At 44.6% G+C, this 18,832-nt stretch overlaps 1 protein-coding gene across 1 annotated transcript; it reads left to right on the forward strand.

Moving 5' to 3' along the window:
- Positions 1 to 11,240: 11,240 nt before the first annotated feature.
- Positions 11,241 to 17,586, forward strand: LOC139830016 (protein DETOXIFICATION 16-like). Its single transcript, XM_071823695.1, has 8 exons — positions 11,241 to 11,519; positions 12,372 to 12,916; positions 13,023 to 13,109; positions 13,193 to 13,249; positions 13,321 to 13,559; positions 14,187 to 14,305; positions 14,455 to 14,541; positions 17,300 to 17,586. Exons 1-8 carry the CDS (start codon positions 11,448 to 11,450, stop codon positions 17,435 to 17,437), a joined length of 1,344 nt encoding a protein of 447 aa, XP_071679796.1. The 5' UTR covers positions 11,241 to 11,447; the 3' UTR covers positions 17,438 to 17,586.
- Positions 17,587 to 18,832: the final 1,246 nt, after the last annotated feature.

The raw sequence follows: 18,832 nt of genomic DNA on the forward strand, positions 1-18,832 counted from the left end.
TAGCCCCGACTGATAGTGCAAGTACAAGTCTAATAGTACCAGCCATGACAACATGACCGAAGGTATCTTCATAATCAATGTTGTACCTTTGCTTGAAATCTTTTGGAACTAGTCTTACTTTATATCTATCAGTGGTACCATCAACATTTTTCTTGACTAGTACACCCATTTAGAGTCAATGGTATTTTATTTGCACTAGGAGGAACACAATGCCAAGTATTATTTTGAAGCACAATAGAATATTCTTCATGCATGGCTTGCTTCTAATTCCGATCATTTAAGCTTCATGTAAATTCTGTGGTTCTCCTAGAGCGGGCAGTTCATTAAAGTCAATGGTATTTTATTTGCACTAGGAGGAACACAATGCCAAGTATTATTTTGAAGCACAATAGAATATTCTTCATGCATGGCTTGCTTCTAATTCCGATCATTTAAGCTTCATGTAAATTCTGTGGTTCTCCTAGAGCGGGCAGTTCATTAAGGGTTTGTATACCTTTCTGGAGGCGAGTGTGAGCCTCAGCAGCAGAAGAAGGTGTGGCTAGCGCTGGCATAGAAGATCCAGAGCTATAAGTGCTATCCCAGGGAGGCACATGTTCCGACGCAACATCTGCAGAAGATATGGTGGGAGACGTGGCATGCATGGAGTGGAAGACGTGGTTCTCCACATCTGCTAACGCAAGCAGGGAGGGGATTGCGTCGGGGCCCGTGTTAGGAGGGTCGTGTGTGTCAGCATGAGAGTGGGAAGCGCACATGCACGTCAGTGTGCCCACACACCAGACACTGACATCCACAAATAGAGGCAGATTCAACACTGATTTCAGCAGGCTGTTTTCCCTCTCTGGTTAATCATTTGATGTGATGTTTTCACTTGTTTATTCATAACTGTTGCTGGAATTCACGTCTAATTTTCGGGTTCCTCTTCAGTAATGTCCTATGGTGGAGTACTAAAAGGAACAACTTACAAATAATGATCATCAGAGTATGCACACCCCTATCATGTGATGCAGAAGAGGACATGTAGGGAAGAATAATTTCTTTGCGTAGACGATGACCAACGTTGGGATTAAGGGAAGCAAACGAAAAATATTCTCATCAAAGACAACATCATGAGATATGTAAACACAACCAGTAGACAAATCAAGACATTTTACTTGTTTGTGAAAAAGGGCTATATTTAAGAAACACACATTGCTTGGAATGGAAAGAAAAATTGTGCTTGTTATGGGGGCGTTGATATGGCCAACGCATGCAACCAAACAATCATAGAGAATCATAGTCTCAAAATTAAGTATGTTGAAAGATAACATATTTATGAGAAAAGTGGCAGTGAGAAAAGCCACCTAGCCTATCACTGCTAAGTGCACTGCCGACCGTTAGTCGCCCAACTGTTAGAGATAATCCACCCGAATGTTTATACAGACTGTTGGATCGTTAGGGGCGTTGATTTGGCCAACGCATGCAACCAAAAAACGTAGAGAATCATAGTCTCAAAATTAAGTATCTTGAAAGGTACATATTTATGAGAAAAGTGGTAGTGAGAAAAGCCTCGTAGCCTATCACTGCTAAGTGCAGTACTGACCGTTAGTCGCCCAACTGTTAGAGATAATCCACCCAAAGGTTTATGCAGAATGTTGGATCGTTAGGTGTCATTGCGTTTGCTCGTTCTTTCGTATATGGCATTTTATATAATCACATGAAATATGTAGGGATATTTTCTTATTAATATTATACTTGAACTTTATAAATATTTGTATGAAAGACAACTAAAAATAGGTTTTTACTAATAGGGCTACAGAATTAGCTATTTTTAACAAGTAATTACACCATGAAATAAAATAGCCAAAACATTAAGAACTATATAAAGCCTTAATTACAATAACTAATGAAGGTTCAAAAAGTAATATAATATGTATTTGTGCGAGTTAAAGACGAATTTGTACTTTTGATGTGTGCGGTGTCACATTATAAAGGGAGCCTCTATGAATTTATCTATATAGACCGAAAAAACTTGTTCAAATATAGAACCAAGATATATAAACACCAAATCCTAAACCTATTACCTATGTAAAATTTCTAAATAAAAATATAGCAAAGAACAAAGAAATGTCAAAAGTAAAATTGAAGGGAAGCTAAGCCTCTCACTAGTACGAGTAAATCTGACGTGTTTGCACAGGCACAGGCACACACACACGCACATACACACACACGCACCTACACACACACCATACACACGCGCGCTCACACATACACGGATGCCATGATGCCACTACCAATTAGGAAGTTTTTTTAGCCAACCCCGCAACCCGCCTCGAAGAATCGATGGTATCCTGAAGCTCACCGAGGTTCGGTCGATGCTACAGGCCGCCGGATTCCCCGCACACCGAGTGGTGTGGGGAGAGGCACGCAGCTCTCGCGCTGTCGGTTTGCAGCACATTCTTCTCTAGATCTTCGCCGCCCCGTCCCTGATCTCACTATGATCACGCTAGTTCACGCACACCAATCGACGCGGATGTGTGGCATCTCGGTGTCGCGCTGCCTGTTTACTGCGCCCTCTACAACAATCTGACTTCCTAGATCCACCACAAGCTCCCGAGGATCCACGCCGTCCCATGGTGTATACACGTGAGGAGTAGCGACGACTCCAAGGTACTAATGTTTGTAGTATTCTAGGATTGTAAACTGACCATGTAGAATCCAATTTTCTGCCTATTTGTTGGACATCAAACAATCTCTATCTAGTAATATGAGTGTCAGAATTAATGTACTAGCTAATAGCTAATGTAACCGAGTTTATCGGATTTCTGTGATGCCGATTGACATCATAAACAACATATAGCGCCTCCACTAAGTTATTAGATATATACTTACTCTATTGTATTGCTTTGCTATACCTTAAATCATCATCAAACAAAACCTACATATGTATGGACATAAATTTCTTATGTAACTAATTTAAGATGTGAGAAACTAATTGTAACATGTTTGCCGTGCATATGTAAGTGAGTAAACATTTAACTTCGTACAACAAAATGTCCATTTAAGACGAGAAATGCTTATTGTGTGTGCTTTGTTTTGAACCATGGAAAATAATGTATGGTATTGTTGTTGGAAGGACTAGGCCATGTATGTTTTTTTTATTCCTTTGCTATTTTATGTTTTTTTAGCAATACTCTATTTTCTTCTAAGTTTTTTCTTAACTATTTCTTGATGTAAGTCTTTTGTACAGGGGGCAACATGTCGACATACAGTGCAAGCTCAGTGTGGGTTCATATATACCTCCGACGTGCTCACGTATGTCGTTGCTACCACCATTGTGGTGATAGAGAGTAGAGTGGAGGAAGGCGTACATGTACTATAGATAGTATATTAGGTGTTAATATAGTATTTTGTATATTTATTTGTCCATGTTGACTTGTAAATTGCTTTTTATCATTACATATACCTTGTCACAGATTTGGTCATCTATCCTTGTCATATGAGTCTTTTTTTTTTGCAATGTGCTTCCTCAGCAAATTGGGATGCTGAGTGGTACTGCAGCTGGGGCTGCACGCAGGGTTCTTGCGTGATGGCTATAACTCACTACCACCGGCCGGAAGTGTTTCCGAAACCTCCATGTAACCAAAACTAATCTAACGGACACTTAATAAACTAACCGTCATTATCATATCCTCTCGCATGCACCTAATAAAACCCGTCAGCGGAGGCCCATACATCTGACGGTTGGGTCGCCCGCCAGTGGCCCAGACAAGGTTGGGGTGGCGTGCGACTCGCCTGCCGAAGTAGGGGGTCTTAGCGCTCGTCAGCGACCATCACACATGTCAACGATAGATTTCATGAACATCCATACTATAAATACATAACTTTAGCAATGCTAGATTTGGACCCTACCATACCTAGAGCAGATATAACATAACACTACACATGCAAATCTAGCCGGATCTACCAATATACCATACCAAGATCTAACTCTAGGGTTGAGCGACCTCGTGCAAGCACAAATGCCTTTTTCTTATATCGGCTTAGCGCGAGACGGAGGTGGCTCCAGGAGAACCGACAGTTCCTCATGGCCAGATCCAGAGGTGCTTTAAGAATCATGTGGGCCACAACGCGGAAGGAGGCCAGACATCCAGTTAGGTCATTTTCTACTTCACTGTGCCTGGCTGGAGAGCATGCAAGCTACCAAACACGCCGTTGAATGTTTTGGTATGGTTTCGAGATTGTGATCACTATTATACTTATTTTCTATTTGTACCTAATTATTGCACTCCAAAGATGCTCTGATAGTAGTTGTTAGTGGGATGTACACTCTATTGAGTTGTGTGTATCCACCAGCCAGTTTAACTACAAGCTCGAACTGATGATTCAGAAACATAAAATGAAAGGAAATTGTGTTTCTATTTCAACACTATGCCCATCAGGTGTTAGAGCATCTCCACTCGTCCCCCCGAACAGGCCCCCGGCGAGCCATTTTTACATCCGGACGGCGTAAATCGGCCCAGTCGCGCCCCCGGTTCCTCGTTTTCCTCCGGATTTGGCCCTTCATCCATCCGGCGAGCCCACGCCATCCCCGGTCCCCCGGGGCGCGCTCGGGGACTCCGAACGAAAGATTTTGGCGCGAAACGTCGTGTGGACCCGCGTAGTCGGCGACAGGAAAACCAAATCCTGTCGATTTTCCCTCCAATTGGCTTGCATATCCCCATTCCCTCCAATTTGCTTGCATATCCCCATTCTCTCCCGCCGAATTTGTCCATTCTCCTCGTCTTCCAGTTCCAGTTCCCGGCGGTGTCTTCTCGTCCACCACCGCTCTCCTCCTCGTCTTCTCGTCCACCACAATGCCGCCGAAGGCGCCGACGAGGAAGCCGCGGGCGAAGAAGGAGCGGCCGCCGGGCATGACGAACGCCGAGTGGGCGGCGGACGAGAAACGGCGCGAGGTGGAAACAAGCGGCAGGGCGGAGAGGGTGAAAAGAGCCGCCGCCAAGAGGGCGGTGGCGGCGGCCCAGGACGAACAAGCGAGGAAGATCAGCATGGCCATGAGCGGCGGCGGCATGTTCCCCGGCCAATGGCCGACGCAAGGTACAACCAGTTCCCCGTCGTCCTTCTCCCCTTCGATGTACTCGCCGTCGCCGCCCGCCGTGTTCCAAGAGGGCGCCTACGTCCAACCGTCCAGGTCCACGCCGTCGCCGCCCGAGCTTGACGTCGGCGGCGGCGGCCAGTTCGAGGGCACCTCGCCGGCCCTGCGACGAGGGCCACTCCCGTTCAGTGCGATGGCGGCGCCAAACGAAGAGGAGATCCACGAGATGATCACCTCCGGCTCCATGGCCGCCGCTGCGAGCCCGGGGTTCTTCATGGCCGCCGCCGCTGCGAGCCCGGGGTTCTTCACGCAAGAGGAGGCGAGGGCGACGGCAGCTGTGGCGGCGCGCAACGAGCATCGGGAGGATGTTGCCGACGGGAGCCAAGCCGTCGAAGAAGAAGACGAGGAAGAAGAAGATCCAACTCAAGCCGCCGCCAATCTGTTGAAGGGGAAGAAGAAGAGGAAGAAGGACTCGCCGCCAGCCGAACCGCGTATCAAATGGACGCCGAAGGAAGATGAGTGCCTCGCCGAGGCTTGGATGACCGTGTCCACGAACGGCATAATCGGGGCCAATCAGTCGTTCGACACATATTGGCTTCGAGTGAGGCAGGCGTACGAGGAACGCAAACTCGTCGATCCCTACTTCAACAAGACGAACATGAACGTGTACCGGGGAGACAAGGCAATGGCCACCCATTGGGGGATCATGCAGACGGCGTGCAACAAATGGCACGGCATACAGGATCGGAGGAGGTCGAAAAAAGGCCGATCAGCGGCCACGACTTGGAGCAAAAGGTATGCTCCGTCGACCCTGCATCACCGAGGTACATCGTCGTGAGCTGACCCGTATCGCCGTGCTCTTTTTTCCCTAGCTGCGCCGTGCTTTGGACATGTACACGGACGACACCGGTCTGCAGTTCAAGTTCCTGAACGTCTACGCCCGCCTCGAGAACTGCGAGAAGTGGAAGGAAACCCGCACGACCCTCTCGAAGAGCAAGACCGAGCAGTACAACCCCGACGCTCCGGCGGCTTCCGCGGCGGAAGGGCGCCCTGAACTCGGCCAGAAGAAGCTCAAAGAGCTCAGAAAGACGGACAATCCCGCCGACAGGATGCAGGCGTCGATCGACAAGTGCTGGGCCGACTTGAGGTCGCACGCTGACGGGAGGAACGACAAGTTCGACGGCAGGTGGCGGGAGATGCTCGCCAACCAAGGCGTCCGGATCGCCCTGCTGAAGACGACGGCGGCGGCGAAGAAGAGGAACACAGACTTGGCGTTCCTGATGGGCGGCGGCAACATGGAACTGATGGACGAGGAGACGAGGAATTGGTACCAGGGCCACCGCAGCGACATCCTCCGAGCCACTCCGGCCAGTCCTTCGTCGTCTCCACCGGCTCCTACCTCGGCTTCCTCACCATCTACCTCGTCGACTGCGGCTGCTTCGACGTCCACTGCCGCTGCTTCCTCGTCGGCTGCCGCAGCCGCTTCGGCCATGGCGTGTGAGGAAACTGGTCCGTCGGACACCGCCGTGCCGGCCGGGACTGCCGATGAGCCTGTTTCCGTGTAATTTCCCTCCGATCGCCGATCTGTGGCTGATCCTTTTGCTCCTTTTGCCGATCAACTGGCCGTACTTGTAGCGCGGGACGGCGCTTTGTTTGAATTTAAACTATGTCCGCCGAACTCCGGTGGACGACTGGAAATACGGTACTCCCCACGACTTAATTTTATCCAATCCGGCGGTTGTTTCGTCCGGATTTGGGCGTGGGGAGCGCCAACGAGTGGGGATGCTCTTACCCCTCTCAGTCCTAAAGGTGGAATAGAAGCGGAAGACTTTGCTGATCTTAAGCTCCTCCTACGGTCCTACCAGTTTTGAACTCAATAATTCCTTGTTCTTGTAAATATTAATTTTTTTCTTGTAAATATTAATTGACATGCAACTGGTTGTTTAACCAAAAGCTAGCAAGCTTAATTACAGGCAGGTGTATGGATGCAGCGTCACCACTTAACCTGACAAATTTCTCATCGTAGTGCCTGGAGATTTTGCAGTAAACTGAGCTTATATTACATTCATGTCTATACTAACTACAGATTCGAAAATTTGCATTAGTGCTCGGACAACAACATGAAAACCTTTATTTTTAAAATTTGAAAACATGATTTTAAAGTTAGAAAAAATCCTGGAAAAATTATAGACATAGATGATGTACTGTACCAACATACAAAATCTCAATCCGAAATAACTTGTATTTTGGGCTTAAAAAGTGACAAATCTGACAGATTTTGGAGGTTTGAAATTTTGCATTTCACTAATTTAAATGTCAGATTTTGTCATTTTTCTGTAGCCTAAAATACTAGGTATTCCGAGTTGAAATTACATTATTTCCAACTTCTAGATTTTTTTGCTTGATTTTTTTTTTTAAATTTTGAAATGCCGTTTTTCAATTTTTCAGGAAAAGGGCTCATATTGCCCATGCTCCAAACGTCCGGACTCCTATAGATTGTATTTGATACTTTTGAAAGCAAATGGTCCCATATCGTTATTTCACTTGAAGCTGAGTGATAAGCTAATTGAAATTGGCGCCTTCCTTTTGCGGCTAATGGAAATGCATGTATGCATGGCTATCGACTAGTTGTACTTGTTTTGTTTGGGTAGGAAGAAACTTCATCGTTCCCACCATCACACTCTCCTTGATTGGATCGAATTGTGAAAGATAATTCTGTTCTTTGAATCTTTCAACCGACAAACTCAAGGTGCCGATGTGCGCCACTCCTTTCGTCAACACAGGTACACCTAGTATTATATACAACTTGTGTCTTCAACACGGTATGTTGGTACTTGATTTAAAAAGACAGATACAGTATATAGAATATCATTCCCGACAGAAAGGAGATTCAGAGGTTCCAGCTTCATTGTCGGAGATTCCGGAGTTCCAAGCTAAGATCTAGTTGAAACTCCATTCCAGAGAACAAATTGGAGGTTCTAACTTCAAGTCGAAGGTTCTTGGGATTCATCTCAGAGGTTTTATAAACCTAGCTAGCCAGCGTTTTGAACTGGCGCACAGACCACGTACGGTTGAACTGGTCCAGCGTTACAACCTCCCACTCTACGCTGGTGCACCTTTGTCGGCACCCTAGAAATGTCTAGACGCCAAATGGTAGTCTAATCTACTCCGTAGTATTTTTTAGCCATCAAGCGCCAAGAGTAAACATGCGGCTTATGGAAATCGTTGAGCATTACGTGAGACCAGTAAAAATCAGTTAACAACAATTTTCAATGCATGTGCTAACCACGACACCAACATTCCAGTGCCATCTTTAATTTACTTGAGATGATATCATCCTCTTTATATAACATCATGAATTGAATCTAGCTTCACGTTTTCTGTACCCGATGACCATTTATCAGTTCATGTCATCTATAATTTCGAGGATGTACTTCTGATGCCACCTCACGAAAGCATGGATCAAAATTCAGTATATGTACATTATAATATCTGATATAAGTTTTGAAACTGACGCATGGGACCGGCATGTTACGATAATAAAACTTGGTCATATAACCACAAATTAAGTGCATTGCCTTTGTCCAATAAACCCACCACTGAACTTGAGAGGTGTCTCTATATAAGAAGAGGAACGAATGTAAACAGAGCCGGCCATCTAGAGACACACAGAGAGAAAGAGAGTTGAGAGGGAGGGAGAGAGATTACTTGTGAAATGGAGGTAGAAGGTGTCCTAGACGAGATGAAGAGGCAGTTGAAGCTCGGGCTGCCGATTGCCTTCACGAATACGCTCAACTCGAGCCTCCTGTTCGTGTCTCTCATGTTCGTCGGTCACCTGAGCGACAGCGAGCACGTCTTTGCCGGCACAGCGCTGGCCACCAGCTTTTCTTTTGTCACTGGATTCAGCTTGATGGTACGTATGCATCTGCCTGTCCAGCATGATGTTCGCTTCATTTCTTTCTCAAAAAGTATGTTCATGGCTTCATTATTCACCCACTCATAACAAGCTCTAGACATGTAGCACGCCAGACGGTACACAAACGAGTATTTTACAAACTTACAACGTACATTTTTGGTGGCTTTACACTAACCTCGTGGGCTCGTGCAAGCTCTCATAACCATGCATGATGAATTCCGTTTCTGGGAAAAAAATGAGATGACAATCTGAAGCATCATTCTCAGTATATACGTACTTCCATTGCGCGTCACCTGAAACACACTCCCACTTAAGCACTCGTGTCTGGCTCAGCTTCCTTTTTAATTCGTCCTCGGAAAGCAACTTCACTTGAGTTTCCTTCGAGAAAAATGGAGTGCTGCTTGACTTTACAATTTTATGTATAATCTGCACAAATATTTAAGTGATCACCTACACCTTTCCTGACTGTTTGTCTCTTAAATCACAGTCGATTTTGTAGACTGTGTTCGTAAAATATTTACTCCTCGGATCCTTTTTTAGTTTTTATTTTCTTTTTTTAATCCCATGAACTTTTGTTCGAATTGGGTGAACGCATAGTTTAATTGCAGACATCTTTTTGTACCTCATGAACATTTGAATCGTGAATAATTTTTTTCAAATCCTATTTTCTTTACTATTAAATGAGAGTTGGTCTCGTTTGACACTCAACGCACTTTGGTGGTCGTCATTGAAAAGATCCTGGCCATCCAATCTATTCTCCCTACCCCGCTCCGTTCGATCAAGTCAATCACCAAATTTTCACCGTATCAATCATGGCAGTATGCAATCAATTAATTAGGAAAGATATATTTCCTTGCTAAAGAAAAAACACACAACCATCTCATGAGATAACAAATTTCGGACAGATATGATTTTTCTTGTTTAGGCAGATTTCTCCATAAAAAAGGTACGTGATCTCCTCATTTTTGCTATCCCAGATATCTTCACATAATCCCTTGACATGCGGATTGGTTTTGGCCCATTTAGCCTGTGCGGCCAATACGTGCAATACGAGTAGGTTTAATTGGCTAATATGGTGGAACTTTGACCACTACTTTTATATACTAATATATGGTGAAACTTTGACCACTATTTTATATACTAATATCACGTCAGGTGCGGCAAGGGGTTGCCGGCGGTTTTATTGTGCTCGAAACCGCTCCAACACTTTATTGGACGTGCCGGTGCGATCCCAATTTTGCCGCCGACCCCCAAATTGCTACTGAGAGCATTTTCAGTCGCGTCCGTCAAATCGTCCTCCAAACGGCACCGGATCGAGCGTTTGGGGGATGTTTTTTCTTCGTGTCGTGTTTGCGAGACGTCGCTGCTCAGTCGCATCCCCTAAAACCACTCCCAAACATAAATTCAAATAGTTCAATTCAAACGGACGCAGGTTTCTATCTCCATTGATTACACACTAATAGTAAACAGATTATTCGCACGAGGCGCCGAACTATCACAAATGGGGAGTAAAGCCAAATACCAGTCGCTGGCAACGTTGTTCGATAGCTTGTGATAGACTACAAAATCTCTTCCAGCAAATTAGTGAAGATATTCACATATCCAATCATTGTCGCATTATATGTGTTTTAACGGTTGCCCCTTTAATTTGAAGGTATCTAAGGAGCTTGAAGAGTATTTTTAATAAAATTGCTTACCCAATATTGTACGACAATATTTATGGAGCATTGAGGAGTAGAATTATTAGTCAAGTGATTATTTCATATTTAATGATGTCAATTATAATGGCTGTTGAAATACAGTCCAGACCTGCTAGAATCTTATTAGGTTTTAACATATCTTGTAGTTGTCTTTTTGATGTAAGATTTATTTTACATCTATTAAATTAACATATTGCGAGAAATAAGAAAACCCGTAGCAACGCACAGGCATTAAACTAGTATTTTCAAATACATGAATCTCCAAAATCTGAACTTTATTAAGTGCAAATATATTCAGAATTTGACCTTTTTAATCTATTTAAAATAAAATAAAATAAGAAGAAGAAAAGAACATAATAAAAATAAAGAGACATAAAAATAAGAGTAAAAAAACCCTGCAGAAAACAGAAAAACCGTGAAGAAAAAAACGGAACCGCAAATAAATGGGCCTGTCCAAAAGACACGAGGCCATATAGGACGAGGCCAGTTCAGCCGTCCCTTTGAAATGGGGGCCATCTGCCGGATCACTACGTTAGTCGCTCCAGCCCATTGTGTGGCCTACAAACGGTATTCGGCGGCGGCCGCCCGGCGATGTCCGGCGGGGCCATTCGGATTTTTTTTGTTGCGGCAGCACCGCCGCGTGCGGTTGATATTCGGCGGCGGCCGCCCGGCGATGTCCGGCGGGGCCTCCGTTCCCCTGTCTTCTGGTTTCCCTCCGGCGGAGTGATGCAGCGGATGGGATCGATCCGGCAGCGCTGGCATGCGGCAGCGCGATTTGGTAGGCGGGCACGGGCAGCGAACCAAGTGCTCACCTGCCCGTGCTGTTGCCTCTGTACGTATCACTCCTGCTGTTGGTCCACACTGTTTTACTTCTCATTGTTTCTTTCAGTTGCTTGTACATTCAATTTCCACTTGCAGACTTGCAGTAGAGCCCCTACTGCTGCTTCTACTGTATAAAAAAGAAAAGAAGATATGGATGCACTGAAAATCATATAACAGTATTCCAATTCAGCTCAGCCAGGAACCAATGTATTTGTGCCTGATCGTCTAACTTGGTGACAACAAGCTACTAACAAGATTTCTTCATTGTCTAATTCTTGGCTTACTGCTCCCTGGGACTATGCTACTACTTGTAGTCTTACCATATATAGGCATAGGCCCAACATATTTATGGCAATACATGTGTTTGACCTTTCTCAAACTAGATTTAGCAGTATGTGTTTGCCCAATATCCGCATAAGATATACTACTTGAAATTTTTATCCTGGTTTAAACTGAATTTTATTCAAGTATATATATTTGTGTACCAGTCTTCTTCACAAGTACTTACTTACCTAGTACTAGTAATTTATATTGTTGTCTTATTTTCTAAAAAAAAATCCACATATTTTATTATGCACTACCGCGTTACTCCTTGATCTTTTGATCTTGGGTTTCAATTGGCCCTCTAAGCAATATTTTATATGTTAGAGAGAGAAAACCAATCCCCAGAATGCTCTGCTTAGAAGCTAGTACTATATTTTATTTTCACCATCTATAAGTTCCACGTATGAACCCAGGGATGTGTGCTTCTTTGTGCCTGCAAGGAAAACTAGCATCATTTTCTGCAATTTACAAAAGTAGGGAAACATATATTTTATAGACTTCATTATTGAGTTGTAATGTCTCATTTCTTTTGTCGTAGGTGGGACTGAGCGCTGCACTAGACACATTCTGTGGTCAAGCCTTCGGCGCAAAAGAAAAAGCTTCTGTAGGTGTACACACGCAGAGAGCTATGCTAGTGCTATTTGCCATATGCATTCCAGTGTCAGTAGTGTGGAATTGTACAGAGCCTATACTGATCTTCATTCGACAAAATCGAGAAGTTTCCGCCGTCGCTGGTTCCTACATCCGATGGATGATCCCAGCATTATTTGGTTATGCACTTGTTCAATGCCAGACTAGGTTCCTGAACAATCAAGGGGTCGTGCTTCCCTTGATGCTTAGCTCATTGCTCTGTTCTGTGCTTAATGTACCGCTGTGCTGGCTTCTCGTTCTCAAGTCTCCTCTTGCCAACAAGGGGGCTGCCATGGCTCTCTCTATCTCATATTGGTTCAATGCCATCTTGCTTGCTCTTTATATCAAGTACTCACCCACTTGCAAGGAAACATGGACTGGATTTTCAAGGGATGCCTTCCACCATGTGCCTCAGTTCCTCAAGCTTGCTGTGTCATCAGCATTAATGATATGGTGAGTGCTTTCAATTCTAGCAAGCCGATATATTAATGTTAGTCAGTTTTTATACAGATTCTTGTTTATCCTGCTTTTGTCTGACCTGAAAATTTTGTTAATCAAGTTTAAGATTCTGGGCGTTGGAGCTTCTAGTGCTTCTTTCTGGTATTCTGCCAGACCCAAAACTCGAAACTTCTGCATTCTCGATCACGTAGGTTTTGTTATTTCTTTTCTCTTGAAAACTACACAAAATTGTCCGGATTTTACTTATACTGGCATCCTTGGATCTCATAGGCGTAATACATCATCAATTGTTACCATGATCTCTGTTGGTTTGAGCACTTCCGCCAGGTAAGTTAACCAACTGTAACTTTACAATTCTTTTGCCCAACAGCTTGGTCATACAATTTATTTGTTTTCAGCATACGTGTCTCGAATGAGTTAGGCGCCGGTCGTCCAAAACAAGCGCGGAAAGTTGTATTAATTGCTTTGTTTATAGCTACTTCTGAAGGCTTGAGCGTATCATTACTTCTAGTCTTGTTAAGAAATGTATGGGGAAAGGTTTATAGCAACGAAACCAAAGTTGTAAAGTATGTGGCCAATATGTTACCGTTGGTCGCCATTAGCCATCTTTTTGATTCAACACAGTGCTTGTTTGCAGGTACGTAAACACTTTATTTTGTTTATCTACAAGTGTACCATTGCCCGCAATTGTTGATTCTAATATACCTGTCAGCCACATTCTGGAAATCATTGCACATATATTAGACTTCTCGGCATGCTTTTATCACATGGCAAACTATGACACCATGTGTATCTCATGATTTAAATAGAGTCTGAACTTTTCAACAGGAAAATTGAGAAAGTACTGAAAAGATTTAGGTTAGCATTTTTCACTGTTAATGAAATATGCGCTAATTTTGTTAAATGCACAAGTACTATTAGAATAATATACCTAAAATCCAAGGAATGTACCATTCCTTAAGGTTACAATTTCGCCCATGTGTCAGGGATAAATGAGGGGCACAAGTGCACCATTTGTGGAGCCCATGGATCGATTAAATTAAAATACCGTCGCCGAATGTTTTTGAGAATTGTATTTCAGAAGGAAAATTTGTGTTTCATTTTGAATGTCAATTACGTTTCAAACTAGACCTTTGGAATAGAAGGACATGGTTTTGTTTTGGAGCAGAGGGGTGCACCATAGCTTACTTGTCCTTGTAAAGACATGAAAAAATTATGCTGCAATGAGTGGTACTCATGTGTTCATTATTATTTGGATTGCTAGGTACATTGAGGGGATGTGGTTTGCAAAAGATAGGTGCAATAGTAATGATAGGAACGTTGTACATTATTGGTATTCCTCTTTCAGTCGTTTTGGGCTTTCCTGTTCACCTGAGATCAAAGGTACTATACACTATTCTTCAGTTAAAATTCTTTACTCGTGAAGTTCATGAGCTATAATCAAGTGATATTGAATAGCCCATGAAGTTACTTCCGTGTTTGTATTGCGACTAAAAAAAGTAACTGTCAATTCTTTGTCACTGTTGGAGCAGGGCTTTTGGATTGGGTTCATCATCGCACTCTTCGTTCAAGATTTGATATTTGGAATGCTATTTTCATGCATTAGTTGGGAGAACCTGGTAAGTTGCATACATAATAAATTGAGTTGCACTTCAATTGTCTTAACACGCATAAGATCACAACAAATACACGACTAACGTGTTCTAGTTTGTATTATGAGAAAGCAGTTGACCTTACTAGAAGTCATCCTGCATTTAGTGGTTTGAGTGCATGGAGTAGCGGCCGCAGGGTCAGGGTGTGCCCAACTGGCCAGGCCAATGGTCCGACATGACATGCCTAGCCTATCCTCCTTCACATGATCGACATGCGTAGCTCCAAGAGCCGATCAAGACACACTTTGATTTGGCCATTTCCTGCGTCCATATTCCCATGTTCCCTGGGAGGCTGCTGAAACCAAATAGCTCGATCTGCACTGGGATATCAGGATCACGATGATCTTGAAATTATCCAGCACAATGGGGCCTGCTTCTTGTTGCCACGAGGTTTTACGGTGTTAGATATATGTAATCTTGTCATGTTGGTACGTAAGTTTAAGTCAGTGGCTACTGGCTAGGTGTATGCACCATACTCCCTCCGTCCACAAATAAGTGGACATCTAGCTCAAAATTTTATCCATAAAAAAATATACTTCTATGTTTCCAATGTACATTAAAGTAGCAAAATTTGCTTCCCTCTCATTGCACGGAAATCAAATCCAATAATATTCATCACATGTTTTCCTTCATTTCAACCCGCACTTAGCGCTCATTGAAGGTGAAAAAATTAAAGAGGGGAGAGAAATTGATTTGCATTTTCCCAATGTATTTTTTACCTCACCCCATAATTTATCTTGAAAACCCCGCGTGTACACTTATTTGTGGACGGAGGGAGTAGAGTATTTGCATGTAGTTTGAAGATCTAGTACAGTAGTACATGGGGTGTGTGGCAAGCATTGAGTAGGAATAGAAGAGTTATTAGTAGTAGCATTAGAATAGGTCTTTGTGCATGCTTGCGTAGAGTTGCTCAGGCTATGGCGTGCATGCTATCCTCCTCACATGATCGAGTGTTTCTAGGAAGGCTAGACGGCTAGTTTGTGGTGTGAGTGCATGGAGTAGCGCCCGCAGGGTCACTGGGTCAGGGTGTGCCTAACTGGCCAGGCCAATGGTCCGACATGACATGCCTAGCCTATCCTCCTTCACATGATCGACATGCGTAGCTCCAAGAGCTGATCAAGACAAACTTTCGATTTGGCCATTTCCTGCGTCCATATTCTCTGGAAAAGGATGCGTCGCTCGGAGCAATGTATGTCAGAGCTTATTGCATCATCTCCACGTACGAGATGCCTCTCGTCGTAATAGGTTCTTCTTTCATTTCTTGTCGTGACGTAGTACATGTCTTCCAAAACCTCATACACCCCGTGTCCGTGAGGGAGGGCCCGGACCCCTCGTGCTGTGTTTCTTCTCTTGTGTCCATCAATGTTGTGGCTGTGGGCGTACAGCCTTTGATTGATTCTGTTGAAAAATTTCTTCTGAAATGATGAGGTTACGTTGCACAATTATCATGTGCTGATCGATGTGACCGCCGGATTGATCATCACCCTGGAGCTGGAGGCCTGGACCAGTTTGAGACTATAGCTACTCTAGGGTCATTTCGATTTGGCATTTTGTATGCACGTGCATGCTCTATGGAAAAGTATGTATCCCAGAATAGTGTCTTTCAAAACTTAATAGTACCTGATCTTCACGAGATGTCTCTCGTCGCACTAGGTTCATTTATTCTTTTTCTTTTCCGAAAATAGATTCATTTATAGCTTTCTTGTGTGCCACAATATGCTGCCGTTGTGGGCGTAAGTTAAACATGTACTATGCCTTCCAAAACTTTATATGTGCAGAGAGGTAGGAGTATGAGTACCGACGACCTACGTCCCGTTTTTTTTCTCGGTGGAGAAAATTTACTGGTGGGCAACAGCATTTACGGTTTTCGAAAAGACCAGCCAAAATACTGCTCGAGATTTTTCAAACAAAATTTTAAATTTGTCGAAAATTGACATAAATCTGCAAATTTTGTAAATTCCAGTAATTCAGTTCGGTAAAATTTTCTCTCAGCGAGCAACGGTATTTACGTTGAAATACCGGCCAAAATACTTTTCGAGATTGTTCAAACAAATTTATAAATTTGACGAAAAATTGACACACATCTCCAAATTTATTTTTTCTTTGCAAATTCCAGTAAGTTCGTCCGGTAGAATTTTCTCTCGGTGGACAACGTATTTACGGTTTTTGAAAATTCAGGCCAAAATATTGCTCAATATTTTCAAACGAATTTATAGATTTGTCGAAAATTTGACACAAATCTCCAAATTTGAATTCTCTTTGTAAATTCCAGTAATTTTATCATGTAGAATTTTCTCTCTGTTAGCAACGGTATTTACAGTTTTCAAAAATACCAGCCAAAATACTGCCCAAGATTTTTTTAATGAATTTATAAATTTGTTGAATATTTGACACATATCTTAAAATTTGTTTTGTTTTTGTAAATTCCAGTAATTTGGTCCGGTAGAATGAGATTTCGTAATTCCAGCGGAGAAAAAAATATCCCTTGGCCCATATGGAACTTGAAGTTCGCTATATTATACTAGTATGTATCTAGACACTCTTTAGTGTTTCGATACTTTTTTATTGATGAATACGTGTATTGGTTTTCTAGTTAACCGGTTAGTTAGTACTGTCTAGCTAGCTGGTGAGCGTGTAGGTGTACCAATTTATTTTTTGTGACAACGTGAGTATATAGTTGAATTTGGATTTGGATTCATATTTATATTTTTCCTTTTTCTTATAGGCTGCCAAAGCTAAAGAGAGAGTATATGATTCCATCTCGCAAAAAGAGAACATCTCAGAGGACAGTTTAGCACAACTTAAAGGTGTAAGGAGTACTGTACAAGAAGAAGATCATGTATGTCCACCAGACATGCCTTGATTAGAAAACCAAGGGACGTGGACAAAGTTTCACCTACTTGCTCCTTCGGCAGATCCTAGAAGTAAAAGATCTACCGCCTTTACCTAACTGTATTGGTTGTATCGCCTTGATGCGATTTTTGAATCAATAAAAGCTCCCTTTAAAGGTTAGTCTTCTGAAGGCATACAATAGATGCGCCCGTCGTGCTGACAAGGCTCAGAACAACCGTGTGGCCTGGAGCGTGAGAGGTTGAGAGACCCCTAGACTCCAATCATAGAGCTTTGTGGTTGTCTTGAACTCTTGATCATGTCATCTTCAAGAGGTACCTCCTGCCGAATGGAAACAAACACAAAGAAAACGGGTCGTTCCCCTCGCGTCGCTCCCTCCAGGTGACCGAGGGGGTGAAACCCTACAGCGCCGCCACCACCGACCTCCCCTCCTCCCCCTCCCCCCTTCCCCTCCCCTCCTCGTCGCCCCTAGAGGTGACGCTGGCCGAAGGCCGCGTCGCCGGTGAAGGGGGCGGCGGGGATCTGAGCCCTTGCTCCTCCCGTGGCTACTCGATGGAGGAAATACGCGCGGGGCTCGCCTAGATCGGGGCGGCGGCTCGACGGACCTCCCCTTCGCGGGCGGTCTCTCCAGCGGCTTCCCCGGTGGGGGCTCGGGATCTGAGGCGGCGGGCTCTGAAGGTGTGGCCATGGGGCCCTGCGGCGGACGTCATGGCGGGCGGCTCTGGTGGTGGTCCTCGACCTCGCGGGAGGTGAGGCGGCAGCGGACGTCGACAGCGGCGCGGTCCTCTGCGTGAAGATCTGTGGTATGTGCTCCCGCCCCTCTCCCCCGCCCGCTCCGGCTATTGGTGGCGACGCCGCTGGCTCTGGGCTTGGGGTGCTGGTGGTTTGTTTGGGGTCAGGGGAAACCCTAGGCTAGCTGGTTCGGCCCGGCGTTGTCGACGCCCTCGGGTGCCGGGTTCCTCCTTGGAGGCGACGCTGCGACCCCTCTTTCCACCCCCGACCTATCTCCTGGACGAAAGTCCAAAATCTCTCGATTGGGCGACGTCGACGTGCTGCGCCGTGACCTCCTTGGAGGCGTCGCCTGGGGAGATGTGTGGTTCGGGTGGGGAGTCGAAGGTGGATGCTTTGGTCCTCGATGGCCACTGCCTGTGATCTGTTGTTGTGTCCGGTGGCTTTCCTGCTACGCTAGGTTGTTCAAGGGCGGCGGTAGTGTGGTCGGTGAGGTGTGCTCTTCTTGTCATGGCGGTCGTGCTCCAGGAGGTCCTTGGCTCTCGAGCCCATCTCTTCTCCAGCTCTCGGGTGAGCTTCTCTCATGTCCGATGGTTCGACGCCTCCGAGCCATGGCGAGAGGGTAGGGGCCCTCTTCGGCATGAGAACAGGAAGATTTGGTGCTCTTTGTCCCGGGTTC

The sequence above is a fragment of the Lolium perenne genome, chromosome 7, assembly GCF_019359855.2.
Source record: "Lolium perenne isolate Kyuss_39 chromosome 7, Kyuss_2.0, whole genome shotgun sequence".
In the NCBI taxonomy this organism is placed as follows: Eukaryota; Viridiplantae; Streptophyta; class Magnoliopsida; order Poales; family Poaceae; genus Lolium; species Lolium perenne.

Excerpts from the sequence above, each read along its gene's own strand:
- LOC139830016 (XM_071823695.1), top strand. The coding sequence starts at position 11,448 with ATGCGGCAGCGCGATTTGGTAGGCGGGCACGGGCAGCGAACCAAGTGC. Across the intron at positions 11,520-12,371 it reads CTGCCCGTGCTGTTGCCTCT|GTGGGACTGAGCGCTGCACT; the intron begins GTACGTATCACT and ends CTTTTGTCGTAG. Across the intron at positions 12,917-13,022 it reads TCATCAGCATTAATGATATG|TTTAAGATTCTGGGCGTTGG; the intron begins GTGAGTGCTTTC and ends TTGTTAATCAAG.